At 40.4% G+C, this 16,735-nt stretch overlaps 1 protein-coding gene across 1 annotated transcript in view; it reads left to right on the top strand.

Moving 5' to 3' along the window:
- LOC142212704 (prostaglandin E2 receptor EP2 subtype-like) overlaps positions 1 to 5,876 on the top strand; it is a 35,392-nt gene extending 29,516 nt beyond the window's left edge. The window contains exon 2 of the mRNA XM_075280689.1: positions 4,726 to 5,876. Coding sequence (XP_075136790.1) covers positions 4,726 to 5,049 — 324 coding nt within the window. The 3' untranslated portion in view covers positions 5,050 to 5,876. The remainder of the gene's footprint in view (positions 1 to 4,725) is intronic.
- Positions 5,877 to 16,735: the final 10,859 nt, after the last annotated feature.

Raw genomic sequence — 16,735 nt, 5'->3', positions numbered from 1 at the left:
TCTGTGCTGTGGGATTTCAGAGTCACATTAAGTCAGTAGGTCTGGTTGTTTCATGTCTACTTTCTCATCATCCTATCTACTTACAACCTATAGCAAGAGACTACAAGTAAAATGACATCACATCCTCTCCCTCTCCCCATTTCTCCTCCTGCTGTTCCCACTGCTGGCTTTGGCTCATAAAATTGCATCAAAACTGCAATGGTGTCTTTAAAAAAAATTTAAAGTTGAGTCAAACTACCATATAACGTAACATTTTGTTGGAAAAAACATTAGCATTCGCTTAGCATAGTTTTTGAGCCAAAGAAATAAACTAGTGCTGGTTCTTCCTGCTGGATCCACTTCTGACTTTGGCTCAAAGACTGCATCAATAACTTCAGTAGAGTTTTTTGTTTTTTTTAGAAAATTGCTGTGTTTGAAACCACTTTTAGCATATGTTCACACATGGGATTTCTCACTTAGAAATATCCAAAGTATATTTACAGAAGGATTTGCAGTTTGATATGTCGTACATCTGCATGCAGATTTGGCCCATTCAATTTAGCGCCAGGCACTGATCGTGGGCATTAGCGCCAGGTCTCTGCTGTATAATACTTTACAAAATAGAAATCTTATCATAATCTGCTCCATAATATCTGTGTCTCTCTGCTTCCTACTCTTCTCTTCCTATTCACCCCTCCATTCTCTTTAGACTTCTTTGAAATCACAGTCTATTTTCAGTAAAGACAAGTTTGAACAGTAAATTGAGCAGACAGGAGAGGAGATGATAAGGAGAGATAGAACCATTTAGATTAAAATGTTTCTTATCTTCACTTGAGCTTTTCATTTGCAACAAAAATTTTAAATAACTCATAAAATTCTGCAGAAAGTGCTCTGCTCTGCACTGTACTATTACATGCTATTACTATGGCACCTGAGACTAGTCGTCCGAAACAGAAAATACTCTGACTTCAGCAGCTTAGCACCCTAGATAAAAAGTCCTCAAACTTTCTAAACAGGGGGCTAGTTCACTATCCCTCAGACCATTGGAGGGCCGAAATTTAGTTTTAAAAAAATTGAATATTTTACGCTCCACAGTATCTCCCCCCACAGTATTATATGCTCCACAGCAGGCTCCCCCACAGTATTATATGCTCCACAGCAGGCTCCCCCACAGTATTATATACTCCACAGTACGCCCCCCACACACAGTATTATCTGCTCCTCTGTACACCCTCCACATTGTGATATAGGCTCCTCAGTAAACCCCCCAACACACACAGTATTATATGCTCCTCAGTACGCCCCCCCCCCAACACAGTATCATACCGCCCAACCGTCCCGATTTCTGCGGGACACTCATGCTTTCCTACCCCTGTCCTGTCATCCCACGCAGCTCCCTACATGTCCCGCTATGTCCCTTTAATGATTTACTGATCAGTCATTCCTCCGATCACCGCCTGCTCTTATAACAGATAAGAGGCTGTGGTGATCAGAGGAACGCTTTACTATGGTTCAAGGAACTTGTGTGACATCACACGGTCACGGTCAGAAGAGATCCGTGTAAGGTACTGAGAAGGGAGGGGGAAGGGGGGATCTGAGATGCAGGATGAAGAGAGAGAGAGAGTGTCTGTGTGTGTTTGTGTGTGTCTGTGTGCGTTTGTCATTATACTGGGGCAGAGATGAAGGGGGGCATGAAACTGGGGGCAAATGAAAGGGGATATGAAACTTAAGGAGAAATGGAGGGGGGACGATGAAACTGGGGGCAAAGATGGAGGAGGGGTCATGAAATGGAGTAGATAAAGGGGGCACTTAAACTGGGGGACAACTGGAGAGGGCATTAAACCATGGGAGGAGCTGGAGGGGGACCTGTATGCCTCTAGTTGCCCCCAGTTTAATGTCACCCTCCAGCTACCCCTACGGTTTAATGTCTGCTTCTAGTTGCCCACTGTTTAATGTCCCACTTCATCTGCCATTTATTTATTGCCCCCTCCAACTACCCCCATTGCTAATGTCCCCCTCCAGCAGATCCAGTTTCATGTTTAAATTGGGGCACCAGGAGAGGGCCTTAATACTGTGGGGCAGTTGGAGGGGAACATTATAGTGTGGGGGCATATAATGTACGGGTGACTGTAGGAGGATTATACTGTGTCGGGGGACATGAAAAATGAAAGAGAATGGGCAGAGTCAACATAAAAGTGTGTGGGGCTAAATTTGGTGCGCGCCACACATTTTGCCCCTCTTTCTGTTGTTCAAAAGCTGGGAGGTATGCAGTATTATATGCTTTTCAGTACCCCACACACACTTACGTCATCATGCCTGTGTCGGGGCAGAGGTCATACTCTGGAGTCAGTGTAGGCTGTGGTCTACACTGTCCTCGGCGGGCCGCATGTGGACCTATAGGGAGCCTATGTGCGATGTACTCCAATACAATCTACATTGCAGATCCTAGATTCGAGTTTATAATTAAATAATAAAAAGTTTTAAAAAAACACCTCTCAATGTAACAAAATAAATAGTATGAACTAAATAAAACAAACAAACATGTTAGGTATCACCCATGGTCATATATATCCGCACTATCCAAAAATAGTGTTATTTATCCTGTACAGTTAAAAATGTGATCAAACAGTCATACATACCAAAAATTGATCCCAATAAAAACTACAACTTGCTCACCAATAAAGGCCCCTGACACAAGTCTATCAACAAAACGGTAAAAAAGTTATAGACTTCAGAATGCGATGATTCCTGGCAAATCATTAATTTTCAAAAAATTGCAATTTATTTAGTAAAAATGGTGAGACATAATAAAACCAATATATATATGGTATGACCATAATTGTAATGAACCACCAGACAAAGTTGTTAAGTCATCTTCAATAGAGGGAAAGCCATAAAACAAAATGCAAGAAATAATCATATAATTGTAGATTTCTTCACATAAACCCCAACCCCCCCCCCCCCCAAAAAAAAAAAAGCTACTAAATGCAAATAAAAACAATATATGGACCCAAAAATGGTGACAAATAAAACTACAACTCGACATGCAAGGAATAAGCCCACACAATAATAGGTCGACAGAAAAATGAAAAAAATATGAATTTTGGAAGGCTGAGTGGAAAATATGAAAAAAAAAGCCAAAGAGCGATAATGTCCAGACTGCCTTCCCTCCTTAAAGGGGTAAATACATGTTTTTGGTTCTGGATTTATGTTGGGCTTATTTAAGAAAATGAAATTAGAAAACCTTTTCCCAGACAGACTAAATGGTTCTTTATTTGTCAGGCGTGTGCCGCCGTCTTATGTTAACGCACCGTCTGAGCAAGGAAAAACATGATCTAATGGGGAGAGATAATATCATCCTGTGGCAATTCAGACATTATACACATTAAGCTGGATGAGTTTTATGGTTATTTTCCAGCCTGTTAATGATGTTTTAGGACCATAAAGATGTCCAAAATGAATTCTCTCCTTATTTATTCATGAAGCTTGACTAAAACCCTTTTAAAAGTCAGTCTTACTGGAAAACACATAAAAATACGCCAGCTAGTTCTGATACAATATATAGGACTTGTCATGGCATACATAGAGCAAGCAGAGTTAAAGGGACATTGGTGCAGTGATAGGAACACCTCGTGGAGCATTTCCTTTTGTTCTCCAGTATAAGGTCAATTGAAGAGATATTTGAGTACGTTTGCATCAATAGATCATGGTACTATGGTACTAGGAGTGTGAGGATAAAAGTATTATATTAAAGAGTTATTGTTTAAGTACATTCACCTTTAGAAATGCTATTTCACACGTACCTTTTGTATGTAAATTGCCTCAGTGGTTTTTGAATGAGCCAATTTTTATTCATATGCTAATTAGCTTCCAGCCAGCACAGGAAGTTCCCAGCAGCACTCCTCTCTGCTATTCTTTTCTATCTGTGTGCAGCAGCAGCAGCCTGGAATATATAGGAATGAAAAGGCAGATGGTGCACAATGAGACTTCCAGGGTGCACCGAGAGGCTAATTAGCATATAAATAAAAACGGTTTCATTCAAAAACCACTGAGCGATTTGCATGCAAAAGGTAAGTGTGGAATAGCCTTTCTAAAGGCTATGCATGTATGTGCTTAGTTAAAAATGACTTTTCCCAATGATAGAGCCTCTTTAAATTCAAGTATGGTCTGCTCCAAATACATCTTGTAAACTTGGTGTCATTTTGCACTATATTGCATTGTTATGTGGTTACTGTGTGGCGCTGCAGTAACTGGACACTGTATAGCACTATTAGGTAGGCAGTGTATGATGCTATTATTCACAAGCTGCCCACATTAACTGATAGCGTCATCTTTGGCAATCTGAAGATGTGCCAGGTTTTTCACAGTGGCTCAGTATGTATGACACATCTGGCTCAACTTTAGAACATCTATCTAAAAGTTTATGCCACCTATTGCTTGGCATTGTTTGTGCCAAAATTTCGGTGTGCGATGTACATTTCCAGCGATACCCATATGTTCCAAGTGAGTGTCAAAGATGTGACATTATGCATCAGAAATGTGTAAAATTTTAGAATATTTTATGGTACAGTAGGTCTCTACCATTTGGACTGATGTATGTCAATGTACGAGCCCCTTCTTCTGCATCTGATAAAGTTATTATGTATTTTTATAACATATTAATGAAGTGTTCTGTTTTGATAAGTCAACTTGGTATCATCCAACCATCCTTACATGAATTGTATACTTTTTTTGTATATTTTTCAGGTACGAGCCTATATTAACAGAGCCAGTAGCGAGGAAGGAGGTGACAAAATGGACCTTTTAGCCTTAAGATTTTTGTCGGTCAATTGCATTATTGACCCATGGATTTTTACTATATTACGGCCTTCTGTTCTCCGGCTGATGCGCTTAGTTCTTTGCTGTCAGAACTCTGTTACCATGAAGAGCATCAACAGCTCTCCTTCCCTTAGTACTCGACTCTCAACCACCACAAAACTTAACTTTGTCGACACTACATATGGGATTTCCCAGAAGAAAAATTTAGCAGATGGTGACAAAATTGCATGGGGAGAAAAAATAGAGACCTAATAATGTAAAGAGTATAATAAACTGCAAATGTCAGTTCTATGTACTGTGCATATTCATGACAGATGGAGTTACAGAGGTATTCTCGTCATTGTCAAAGAAAGCCACTAGAAACTTGAGCAGTGATCATAAAATGGTGCATGCTATCACTGGTTGTAGAATCCATCATGGAGAAACACATTGGGGTTGTGACTTTAAGGAAAGATTTAAGGAAAGATCCACTGCTCCGAGGCATAATTATGGGTAATGAGGTATCATGTTCTACCTGTATATGTGGTCATCATTCTATCATTGCAACAAAGAGTTTTTCAGGAATCAGGAAGAACCAAAGTGCCTTGAGCCTTGTCTTCAGCTGTCTAGTAAATATGATAATCTCATTACATTGCAGGAAGATTGAACATTTGTATATGTTATTTGCATACATGCCTATGGTTTCCCATGGACAGTTTTACGCAGGTACCTCAATTTTATCCATCTTTTGACATGTCATGGACATTGAGATCAGTCAGATGATAGTTCTGGTGGGAGTCCACTACCTGCAACCTCCTATGAATAGTAACCAATAGTACCAGTTTGACTGTTCCATGAACCAGAACACAAAAAGCTCAGGGTTATGTTCATTTGCATTAAAACAGGTAAAAAGTATGATATCTGCAATAGTACAAGGTTTTAACAAAAATACGTGGACAGAGGACCCTCTAGTGGCCCAGATTCTGACACTATAACAGGGTTTATACTCAGCAAAGACATAAGACAACCCCATCTGAAACCAACTTTAGAGGAGATCACTTTCAGATATCAAAACTGCATGATGCTCCCTTACCTCTTGGAATGCAAGCTTTTACGACAATGTCTTTTATCAGTACAATATAGTGTCCTTATATTTGCACTTTATAGCATTAAGAACTGATGACAGTGCTGCAGGATACACTTATAATTATTATTATAGATTTATATAGTGTGCTATAATATGATGTTGACAGCCCAGCATGGTTGGGACCACTATGATTCTGGATTCTCAAAGGGAAATTCAGATCCTACGCCTTACAAAGGCATTTTCCTTGATTTTTGACCCAGACACACTGGGGTAGATTTAATTAGTAAGTTTATGCCAGATTTCTAGTGTAAAAAAAAAAAAGGTGCAAACCTCAGGTTTGTGACTTTATAATTGTCACAACCTTCGTTTTTGCACCTCCCATGCCACTGTCATAAAAATAGTATGGGAGTAGCACTACACTGAATATTTTTTACACCAGTTTAATGGTGCAAATGATCATTGAAATGTACGCCGGCTACAAGAGGGTGTAGATTTCAGCACAGGCATACAAACCATCACATTTATGGGACGGCACGTGCCTCGTCATAAAATGAGGCAGCTCTTCCTCTGTCTCCAGGGATATGGAGACTGGTGTTGAATATGCCAGTCTTCATAAATATCCCCATAATGTCTTTTCTTAAAAGTTAAGACTCTAAAAATGACAGACAACTGGACAATTTCAAATTAAAACGTTAGACCAGTTTTTTGGTATATAACAGACCAGTGGGATTAGGAGAATATTCACATTTGCTGCAGTTGTTTAAAAAAAAATGTGCAATACCAGACCTTGCAAATATACTGCATGAGATGCACCTGCACTATTAAAAGAATATCAACAAAATGTATCTTCACTTTAAGGCCGGGCCCCACATGGCGTAAACGCTTCTGTTTGCCCGCATTGTTTGACAGTCACCATGTAGTGGATTCTAGCAAATCCCATCCCCACACCCCACGCAATTATATCTATGGAAATGCCAGTGGTTTCCCTGTCAGTATAATTGAAGCAGAAAGTCCGCAGAGGATACCTATGAGAACATTCTGTGAAAAGCACTACGGGAAAAACCATAATGAGGGCCTCAGCCTAAGGCTGGTCTTACACGACCATAGTGGTTTTTGCGGTCCGCAATTTGCGGATCCGTAACACAAATTTCACTTTAAAAATTAATTCCGCAGACATCCGCAAAGTGCATCCGCAACGTTCCGTGTGTATCAGTATTATGCGGATCCGCAAAAAACAAAACACACCACAAAACACACATGTTGACATCCGCAATTGCGGATATACACTGATGTATGTTCAGTGTATATCCACAAAAATGCACGCGCCCATAGACTTCTATTGGACCTTCCGTGCCGTAAAAGCATGGCCATTACGGACATGCGGTATACTGTCCGGGCCATGGTTGCGGCGCGCCACACCACTGACAAAATCTACGGTCGTGTAAGAGGCCTCATAGAAAACTATGGGACCATAAATGGTCCGCAATTTTGAACCCGCAATTGCGGACCATTTGCGGTGCAAAACTACGGTCGTGTAAGACCAGCCTAAAGCTGTTTCCTGCATTTCTCGGATTCTGTGTTAATTTGGGCTTATACTGTTAACCATAACCCAGTGCTGTATTCAGGGGATACCATTGACATCTAATGGATCCTGTTGGAGTGTCAGTCATTTTATAAATAGCTCTTATTCTACAACAAAGCTTCTGACTGGAAGTAGAAGCACACGAGGTATCATTTAATGATGGGACCACTAGAACAATGGACTAAGCCCAAAGGGCCTCATATCAGTACTAGATCTGGTCGTGTTGCCTCTAGCTACCAGACCTCAGCAAACATATCTTAAACTCTTGTTGTAAAGTGAAAGCTGCACTGTGATTGGTTGCTATAGGCAATAAAATCAACAGCCAATAGCAATGCAGTTTTTAGTTTATCACTAAAGTTTAAGAAATGTAAAAGGGGTTTGTGCTGTTTATCCACAAGATGAGGAGAAGTGTCTGATCGCTGGGTCCCCAAGTGATCAAGGGAATGGAGGACCCTAACTCCCCATGAATCCTCCTCATGAATACAGCACCAGTGTGCTTACATGACCAGTGCTCCTTACACTTCTATGGAGCTGCCGGGTCGGTAGTCACTGGCAGCGCCCACAGCCCTATAGACATGTATTCCCTGCCCTGTAGATAGGGAATAAGTGTCCTTAACGGTACAATCCCTTTAACTCAGATTGGTTGCTGGGGCAAGAAGATCCCTGTGACAACATAAGCCTCATTTAGTGAGAACACGAAAAGGAAAATTAAAATGTGTGCATTTACGTCAAAAAGAAAAAAAATTGTGTTCAGAATTTTTAAAAAACGGAACTTTCCGAAGGCACTTATCTTGTATTTTTCCAGAGGCAGAAATTGTTTTCTTGACTATATGTATACAATGTTATTTAATTTAAAGTGTCTACGTGTTGAATGTCTCTTTTCTAATAAAATCATTTAAACTAAGGAATGTAAATGTTTGTTTATTAAAAGATGTCTCAAGCAAATGTCCAGCTGTTGTCTTAAGACTGATATAGATGATTTTTCTCAGTGCTTTAGTCTGCCTCATATAGACACCACTATGATCAATGACATCAGCTTAGCTGTATTATCTATTGAACTCCACCTAATTTCTCCATAGACGGGCTGCTCATCTTCCGGTACAACCATGCTTTATACTGCAGCTGTGTCTCTTCAGTTTGGCTACAGTGTATAAGACCAGATTTAACAGAAAGTGGATACAGTGTCAGCTGCTATTCATTATAGGAAGTGCAGAAGGATTCCAAAAACTGTAAGCAATTAGACCATAGTGAAAACCCAGTATAAATATGCAGCGGCATATCCAGCCATATCAAAACACAATCCACAATTTCCCATGACTCGAGAACATGACATGACACCAGAAAACTGACAATTGTAAAAAAACGAGTAAACAAGACTGATGTGGAAACCGTTCTATGATCTTAGATAATCATTATCTACACTATATATATCATGTCATAGTTTTACTGATCAACCAAAGGACTACAATATAGTGAAAAATGGACCTGCTGATCCTCCACCATGCAATACCACTAAGAACAGGACCCATGGTTACAAAAAAGGATGCATTTTAGTGGCACTATAGGATGCCACCATGTCTTCATAGAGTAATAACAGGTAAGAGAGACCGCAAGAGATTTCCATTCACTACAATGTAGCAGTTGATATCACAGTAAATAAGTATTTAATCAGGCACATGATCAGGTCATCTCCTTTACTACTGCTAGATATGCAACTATCCCACTGTTTATTACTCAGCAGTCCAAGTATCCCACCATTGGGTAGCTGATCCTTGCCATTCCAGTACCATTGGAAAAGCTGTGGTCAAACATACTGTAAGTTAGTGGTCTACAAACCTTAACTCTCCCCTGTTGCAAAACTACAATGCTCAGTATGTCCTGACTTTCCCCACTGGTTGCATTATAAAGTAGAAGTTACTAAAACAGAGATGACACATTTAAGCTATAATGACTTAGTTCCCCAAGAAAACTGAATCATCATTTCAGCTTACGTGACAACACGCAACTTGTCAGTCAACAGCTTCCTCCACCCGTCTTATCTGGCCTTGTCCCAGTATGTGCACCATATTAAGACCTCGTATATCTGCTCTGTGCACAAATGTTTAATAGGCGTCAGCAACTAAAATATGAGATGTGGCACCATATGTCAACATGCATTAGTAAGATAAAAGCAAGAATGTGCTTTTTGGCATTGTTAGTTGTCTCATATAGACCAGTTATAATTCTAAGATCCATGTAGAACTTCCTTTTTGTTACGGGTCACACTCTGAGGACTACATTTGAACTTATAATGTATGAGACTTTTAGTGGCATTAGAGATAGACAAGAGTGGGTACCGCAGCAAGAATAAAAAAGAGTAACATCTTGTTAGTGGTTTTATGTCCTTTATTTGCCTACATGTTTGACTGGTCAGTACCAATGTCAATGATCTCTACCAATCACAGTGAAGGTGCCTTGGAGATCAACGCATTTTGCCCTTCATTGGTGAAATAGATACAGATGCTGCAGATACTGTAGTCCCAATTCACTTGAATATATTTTACATGTACAATCTGGGGAAAACATAAATTATGTTACTTCTAGTGCAGGGCCAAAAGCTACTGAGCATGACAAAGGGATTCTGTCTTCATCCCAGGTTATCAGTTTTTCTCTTGGGTGTTCCATTAACAATTCTTTCACTGGGAGGGAGAATCAAGAGGATAACATGGATGTCACCAGGACTTGTAACGGGGACATTAGTGTTTGGAGTAACAAATAGTCCCTATAGAAAACCATGCAGTCAAAAGAAATCCAAATTTCTTATAGGATGAAGTGGCAAAGGAAGGAAAAGCAACTCCGTGCTCTATGTATGGCCCAGCTTGGGATCTATTTTAATGGCTTTCCTTTCAGTTCTTCCTTCAAGCAAGATGATGGTTATGTTTTTAGAAGTTTTTACAAGCAACAACCAAGAAATACAAGAAAAGAAGAAGCACTACATGACACTGGCAGCATATCAGGATTCTACTACATAATAAGCACTCACCATGTTTTTTTACCACTTGTTTCTGTTTTTACAAAAGAATTTTTCTTTTAAAAGCAACAGTAGGAAACATTTCAATGATGGGCGGTGAAGGATGCTTAAGATAGACCCGGAACATAGCATTTGTTTTATACAGCATAAGTTGACTTAGGTAACAACCATCAACCCGCAATAAGAATGGGGTTCACAAAGACTTAAATCAAGTAGTGTTCATGCGGATTTGTATGTCATAGAGGGGGGCTGTGCTTCAACCTTACATTATTAGCGGAGCGCCACTAGCAATGCCTCTGGCTTCAGTCATGCATATATTACATGTACATGAATCTGAAAAGACACCATGTAATACAACATTTTCCTTTCAGTGCTAGTCCCTTTAACATAACCTAATCTCTTTCTCATCAATCTGATATCAGCCATCAATGTGGTCAATCACTTTTGGCATGGTCACTACACAGAATATATATAAAACAACTTCCTGTCTGTAGCTCATCCACATCTTCGTTAGAATCAGAACGTCAGACCCATGTTGCAAAATATAATTGGAAGGTTTCCCAGAAGAAAAGAGGCTTATATAGTAGCAAAAGCGAAGACCAACTCCATGTCAATACTTACAGTATGTACAGAGATAATCATAAGGCTCACAGTCTACATTTAAAAAAAAAAAAGAGATATTCATAAAGTTCATAGGGTCTCCATAATTTTGTACTCACAACCGAAATTATGAAGTACCATCCTGTGTCCGCGACTTCGTCTGCATGTTGTTGGTGTTGATGATCTGCCTATATTCAGCAAATTGCTGCCGCCGATGGTTTGCCTGCTCCGGCGTTTTGGCAGCTCTTAAGCTGTCCTGCTGCTGAACTTATTCCTCACACCATGCCTGTGATTGTTCTGGCATCTCTGCAGCTCACTGGGACGCCATATAATGAGCGTGTTGTTGGCGTTGATGATCCGTCTGCTCCAGCGTTTTGGCAGCTGTCAAGCTGGCCTGCCGCTGAACTTATTCCTCGCGCTGTGCCTGTGATTGTTCCAGCATCTCAGCAGCTTGCTGGCAAGTCACACATTGAGCATGTTGTTGGCTCTGATTATCCACATGCTCCGGCATTTCAGCAGCTCTCAAGCTGGCCTGCCTCTGAACTTATTCCTCACACCATGCCTGTGATTTTTCTGGCATCTCAGCAGCTCACTGGAAAGCCATATAATGAGTGTGTTGTTGGCATTGATGATCCGCCTGCTCCTGCGTTTCGGCAGCTGTCAAACTGGCCTGCCGCTGAACTCGTTCCTCGTGCTGTGCCCTTGATTGTTCTGGCATTTCAGCAGCTCGCTGGGACGCCATATAATGAGCGTGTGGTTGGCGCCAATGATCTCCCTCAGCTCCACTTGAGGAGAACTCTGTTGACTTCTGGCTATCTTCATAGCTCTCATTGTTTTAGATTTTTGTGACAAATTAGATTTTCTTTTTCCCGGCATGTTTAAAAGTAGCAAACTGCCAATTTGGTTTAAAGTTTTTTTCCCATCCAGTGTGTCAGCATGTTGCCTGGAGCTGATCAGATAATTTTGCAAATGCATGTACACAATCCACTGAGGGTTAGCTGAGTGTTTACGCAGAGAGATAACAGACCTGCCTTTATCAGAACCTGAGATAAACTGCTGCAAAAACTGTTGAATATAGTATGTGAACATAAATTCATAACAGTCGTGAAGCCATGTCATTTACCAGGATAAAAAGTAGCTGATCTATGTGCCAAATTTTATTCAGCGGTTTTTGCGTGATTGAGTAACAAACACACAAACATCCAAACACACAAACTTTCACATTTATAATATTAGCAGGATTTGTAGTACTTATGGGTGTCCTACAAAACTACAGTCCTGGTCCTTGCCTTCATTTTTTTTCTAGCAATGTTTTGACAAACTGAGAGAATCTTAACGCTGACGGTTAACAAAAACCACAGGAAGCAAACTCTGACACACCATTCGAGCTGGATGGAATTTAATAATTCAAGCATGAACAACATCTTGATCTAATATTATGTTTGTCTCACTTGGAAGTTCTTTCTTCCACGATGTGGAAGCAGAATGCACGGAAGTAACAGCTGCACTGAAAACAAGTTAGACTGACACATTCATGACCTACAAAGAGGTAGCTATCAGAACATCTATAGAGAGGGGTGCCATATCAAAATAAATATGCCTCTGCCTCCCTTCCCCTCCCAGTGCTACTTCACACTTTTACACACTTCCTCCATTTATCCTAAAGACAGGAAAGTGGTGCTCGGTGTTTTGCACTTCTGGCCATCAATTTAAAGACCTTAGATACATTACAAGCCAACCATTGCACGGGGCGACTTCTATGAGTAAGTGCTAAAGAGCTCTTGCAAAAAGTGGCTTAAACTTTGGCAGACTCATTTAAAGCGAACCAGTCAGGTGTTTTTACCACCCTAAACTAACCCAAGCATGTGCAGCATCAAGCAATAACCTTTCCTATGGTTCCCTTCACTAAGCTTTCTGTCGCTGAAAAGTTAATTTATAAGCTTTTAAAACCTTAGATTGGCATATGCAAATTTACCAGAACTAGTCACAGGGTGGGGGAAGCTTCATCTAACCTGTTTCTCCAAAAATAAGCCCTAACCTGAAAATAAGCCCTGGCTTGATTTTGCAGGTTTTTTGAAGCGGGTTTGAAATATAAGCCCTACTCCAGAAATAACCCCTAGTTAAAGTCAGCGCCCTTGGTGCTATGTTAAGTCACTGATGTCACAGAGATACTGTAGCTTCCAAGCATCCTGGACAAGAATCCCTCTATCCTCCGCCACGGCAGAGTAAAATTCACTTATCCACATCAGAGTCTCACATCAGCCTCCCACAATGCTGTGGGTTTGGCTACCTACATGACCAGACGTCAGGCGCAACCCCTGCTCGCTCTCACAGACACAGCCGCTCCACTACAGCATACTCCTTAGCGGAAATGAGAGGAGATAGAGAGGGCACTGTGCCACTGCTACACTCTCTAAAGTGTTTAGACAGAGAGAGTGCCAGTAAGTTTGCTTAAAACCAGTGACACTGCACCATTAATTGTGTATGTAAGTTAGGGTTTTACAAGATTTGTCCAGAGCGAATCAGAAAAGACTGATTTGCTCCAATGCCAGACAAATAAGACCTACCCTGAAAATAAGTACTAGCCATTTTTTCGGAGAAAAAATAACATAAGAGCAGTAGTCATGCAGTCATCATATTAAATCATGTCCTTTGAGGCGTATTTGACATGTCTCTCACTGATGTCAGCCTGATACCCTGCCAATCTCAAATTAAAAGGTTTAAACGCCCATTAGACCTATTTAGGAATATATTTTTCTCCTTTTTTTTGGAATGATTGATCCAAAAAATAGCTTTGGAACACATCCAGCACATGATTATAAAGCACTTATGTAGATCTTGGGCTTTTTTATTAATTTAATAAAAAAATATGCCCAGAAGACCTGAAGAGCTCTGTCTTTTACCCTGCTTTTCTTTAAGCTTGTTCATATACATAAATTAAAAGAATGGAGTAAATGAGACACATTTATTAAGCTATATAGACCGTTTTTGGCATATATTGTGTCTTTTTCTGCACTCTGGTTATTTATTGTATGAAGCATTTTCACCGTTTTTCACACAGTTATGCTGCTCTTGCCACTTTTTCCTTTTGGGGAGAAAAGGGGGCATGGCCTAAATGCAGATCCTTTTTACGCTGGGTCCTCTCAAAGAAAAAGGTATATAGAATGTAGGTTAATGGAATCAGCAAACATATACTTCCCCAAACCCAGAAATAATCATGAAAGAGACAGAAAACATGCATTTAACACTTCAGTATATTATCACTTCAACGTATCACACAGAACCAGTCTTAAAGGAATTGTCCAGGCAAAAATGGACAACCCTTTTAATGTCTAAATCAGCTGGGGGTAGTTCAAAAATTGTAATAAATGCATACTCACCTGTCCCTTTTGCTTTGGTGTCTTCCCGGCGCCTCCTGGTTCTTTGGCTCTGGCAGCGTCTTCTGGAGTTGTGCTGAAGCTGCTGATTGGCCACAGTGGTCACGTGAATGCTGAGGCAGTCAGCGAAGGGCCTGAATGTCACTACCTATGACATCACGTGTCCTCTTCCTGAGGCTTGCTGAGGCTGCCAATTCAGGATATTAGAATCACTGCGATACTATATTTTAAGTCATTCTTTTATTTTATTTAGTCTACATTTTTATAATCATTTTTTTTAATCAGTCTTTACTGACAGTTATGCATTTTTAAAAACACAAAAAGGTACAAAGATATTTGCAAGCCCACAAAAAACCGTTATTGCAGCAAGAGCACCAAGAACGCCTATTAGCCACATATTCAGCATCTCTCAATTTATAAAAGGCCATTCATCCTCTTTTGGAAAAAAGTGTTTTTTTAAACGTTTTCTCATTATTTTGTTCTTTAACTTCATTTCTCTATCATTTATTTAAGTCCCTCAAGGGGACATGACCGTACAATCACTCATATCAAAGCATTATTATTGCCTATTAGTGTAAACTAGCAGGCATTCTATTAGATGAACCCCTGGTCTGGAGGTCTTTGTGAAGCCCCCAGCTGCTGTGGCACCTATGACCTCACAAGGCACATGACATCAGGAGTTCTGTCTATATCAGAACTTGCATCTAATGAGTATGCCAGTTTGAAGATGACCATTCCCTGTATATACTGCAGCTATAATCTCACTTAGTGAAAAAGATCTAATTTGAGTCTGATACTTTGCAAACTGCCATAATTCTCACATAACAGGACAACTGGTATAATACCTTATTTCACCATTTCATCATGAATTGGTTTATATGCTTAAAGAGGTATTCTCATCTAAGACCACATGATATGTCATAAATGTTCGATAGATGCAGGTCCCACTTTTGAAATCAATATCGAATTCCAAATCTGGAATAATGGACAAAGCCTATTAGCCTTCCAGCTGCCATAATAACTAGTCTGAATTCCAGGAAAGTTTTGGAGGCAGAAAGGCAGAAAATCATAAGCAGAAAGAGAAAACCCCTTCCTCAGCCATGGCTGCTAATGACAATAGCATCTAATGCTGGGTTCACACCAGCGCCTGAACTCTGTTTTCAGGTATCCGTCTCCTGCATGCAGAAGACGGAAACTTGTCATGCCGAGTCCGGCCGTGAGTGCCGGTGAGCGTTTTATGCTCTCCGCAGTGAAACCGTTTTTTTTTAAACTGGACACGGAGTACTGCATGTACGACTGTGTCTGGCTTAAAAAAAATGGTTTTGCCGCGGAGCGCTTAAAACGCTCACCGGCACACACAGCCGGAGACTTTTCAAGCCCATTCAAATGAATGGGCTTGAAACATGCTAGCAGGTTTCCGTCTCCTTTCCCTGTTTTGTGCAGGAAACAGAAACCTGCAGAACGGAGTACGGGCGCAGATGAGAACGAGCCCTAAGGAGTTATATGGTCATGATTTAACTTAGCTGATCCTAGCCAGTGCAGCAGGAACCCAACTCCCTGTGGTGCTGATGAAGTATGGATTCTTCCACGACTTGAAAGTCTAGTGGAATTCTGATTTTCCTGAACCTAGACCTGGTGTGGATTCTGTGCATTACCAGTTTATGAGCAAACTGTATTTATGCCAGTCCTAGAATAGATATGTTATTGAGAGGCATGGGAAAGTTTAATTATTTTGAGGATTAAATAAAAATACAGGATGAAGACAAGCGTCTGTAGTTTTGACTCGATTTCCCCTTTCTATGGGTGACCCCTCAATGTTCTGGAAATGGGTGGAGGACATTGTCTTCATTAGAATGGGCTTCCCTGTGATGTTGATGCAGTTTGAAGATCTAGTGGCATGGTGATTTCCCTTAACCAAGACCTGGCGTGGCTGCATTAGCAAGAAAAGTCTAATTATAGTCTAATGGGCAAGAAAGTCTAATTATATTGATGATAAGTAAAAATACAGGAGGGAGACAACAGTCTGCAGCTTTGATTTGAATGCACCTTTCTTTGAATGGCCCCTTAATGTTCTGGAAATGGATGGAGGACATTTTCTCAATTAGAATGGGGCTCCCCATGATGCTGATGCAATTTGGAGTCTACCATGACTTGAAGGTTTAGCAGGATGGTGATTTCCCTGAATGCACACCCAGTGTGGACATTATGAATTAGCAGCTCATAGGTAAACTGTATTCATGCCAAACCTAGGGTAAGTATGTTATTTGGAAGTATGGGCAAGAGCATTTAATTATATCAAGGAT

The sequence above is a fragment of the Leptodactylus fuscus genome, chromosome 7 (assembly GCF_031893055.1).
Source record: "Leptodactylus fuscus isolate aLepFus1 chromosome 7, aLepFus1.hap2, whole genome shotgun sequence".
Lineage (NCBI taxonomy): Eukaryota > Metazoa > Chordata > Amphibia > Anura > Leptodactylidae > Leptodactylus > Leptodactylus fuscus.
Note: the sequence above shows the minus strand (reverse complement) of the source record. Positions and strands in the feature narration are given on the sequence as shown.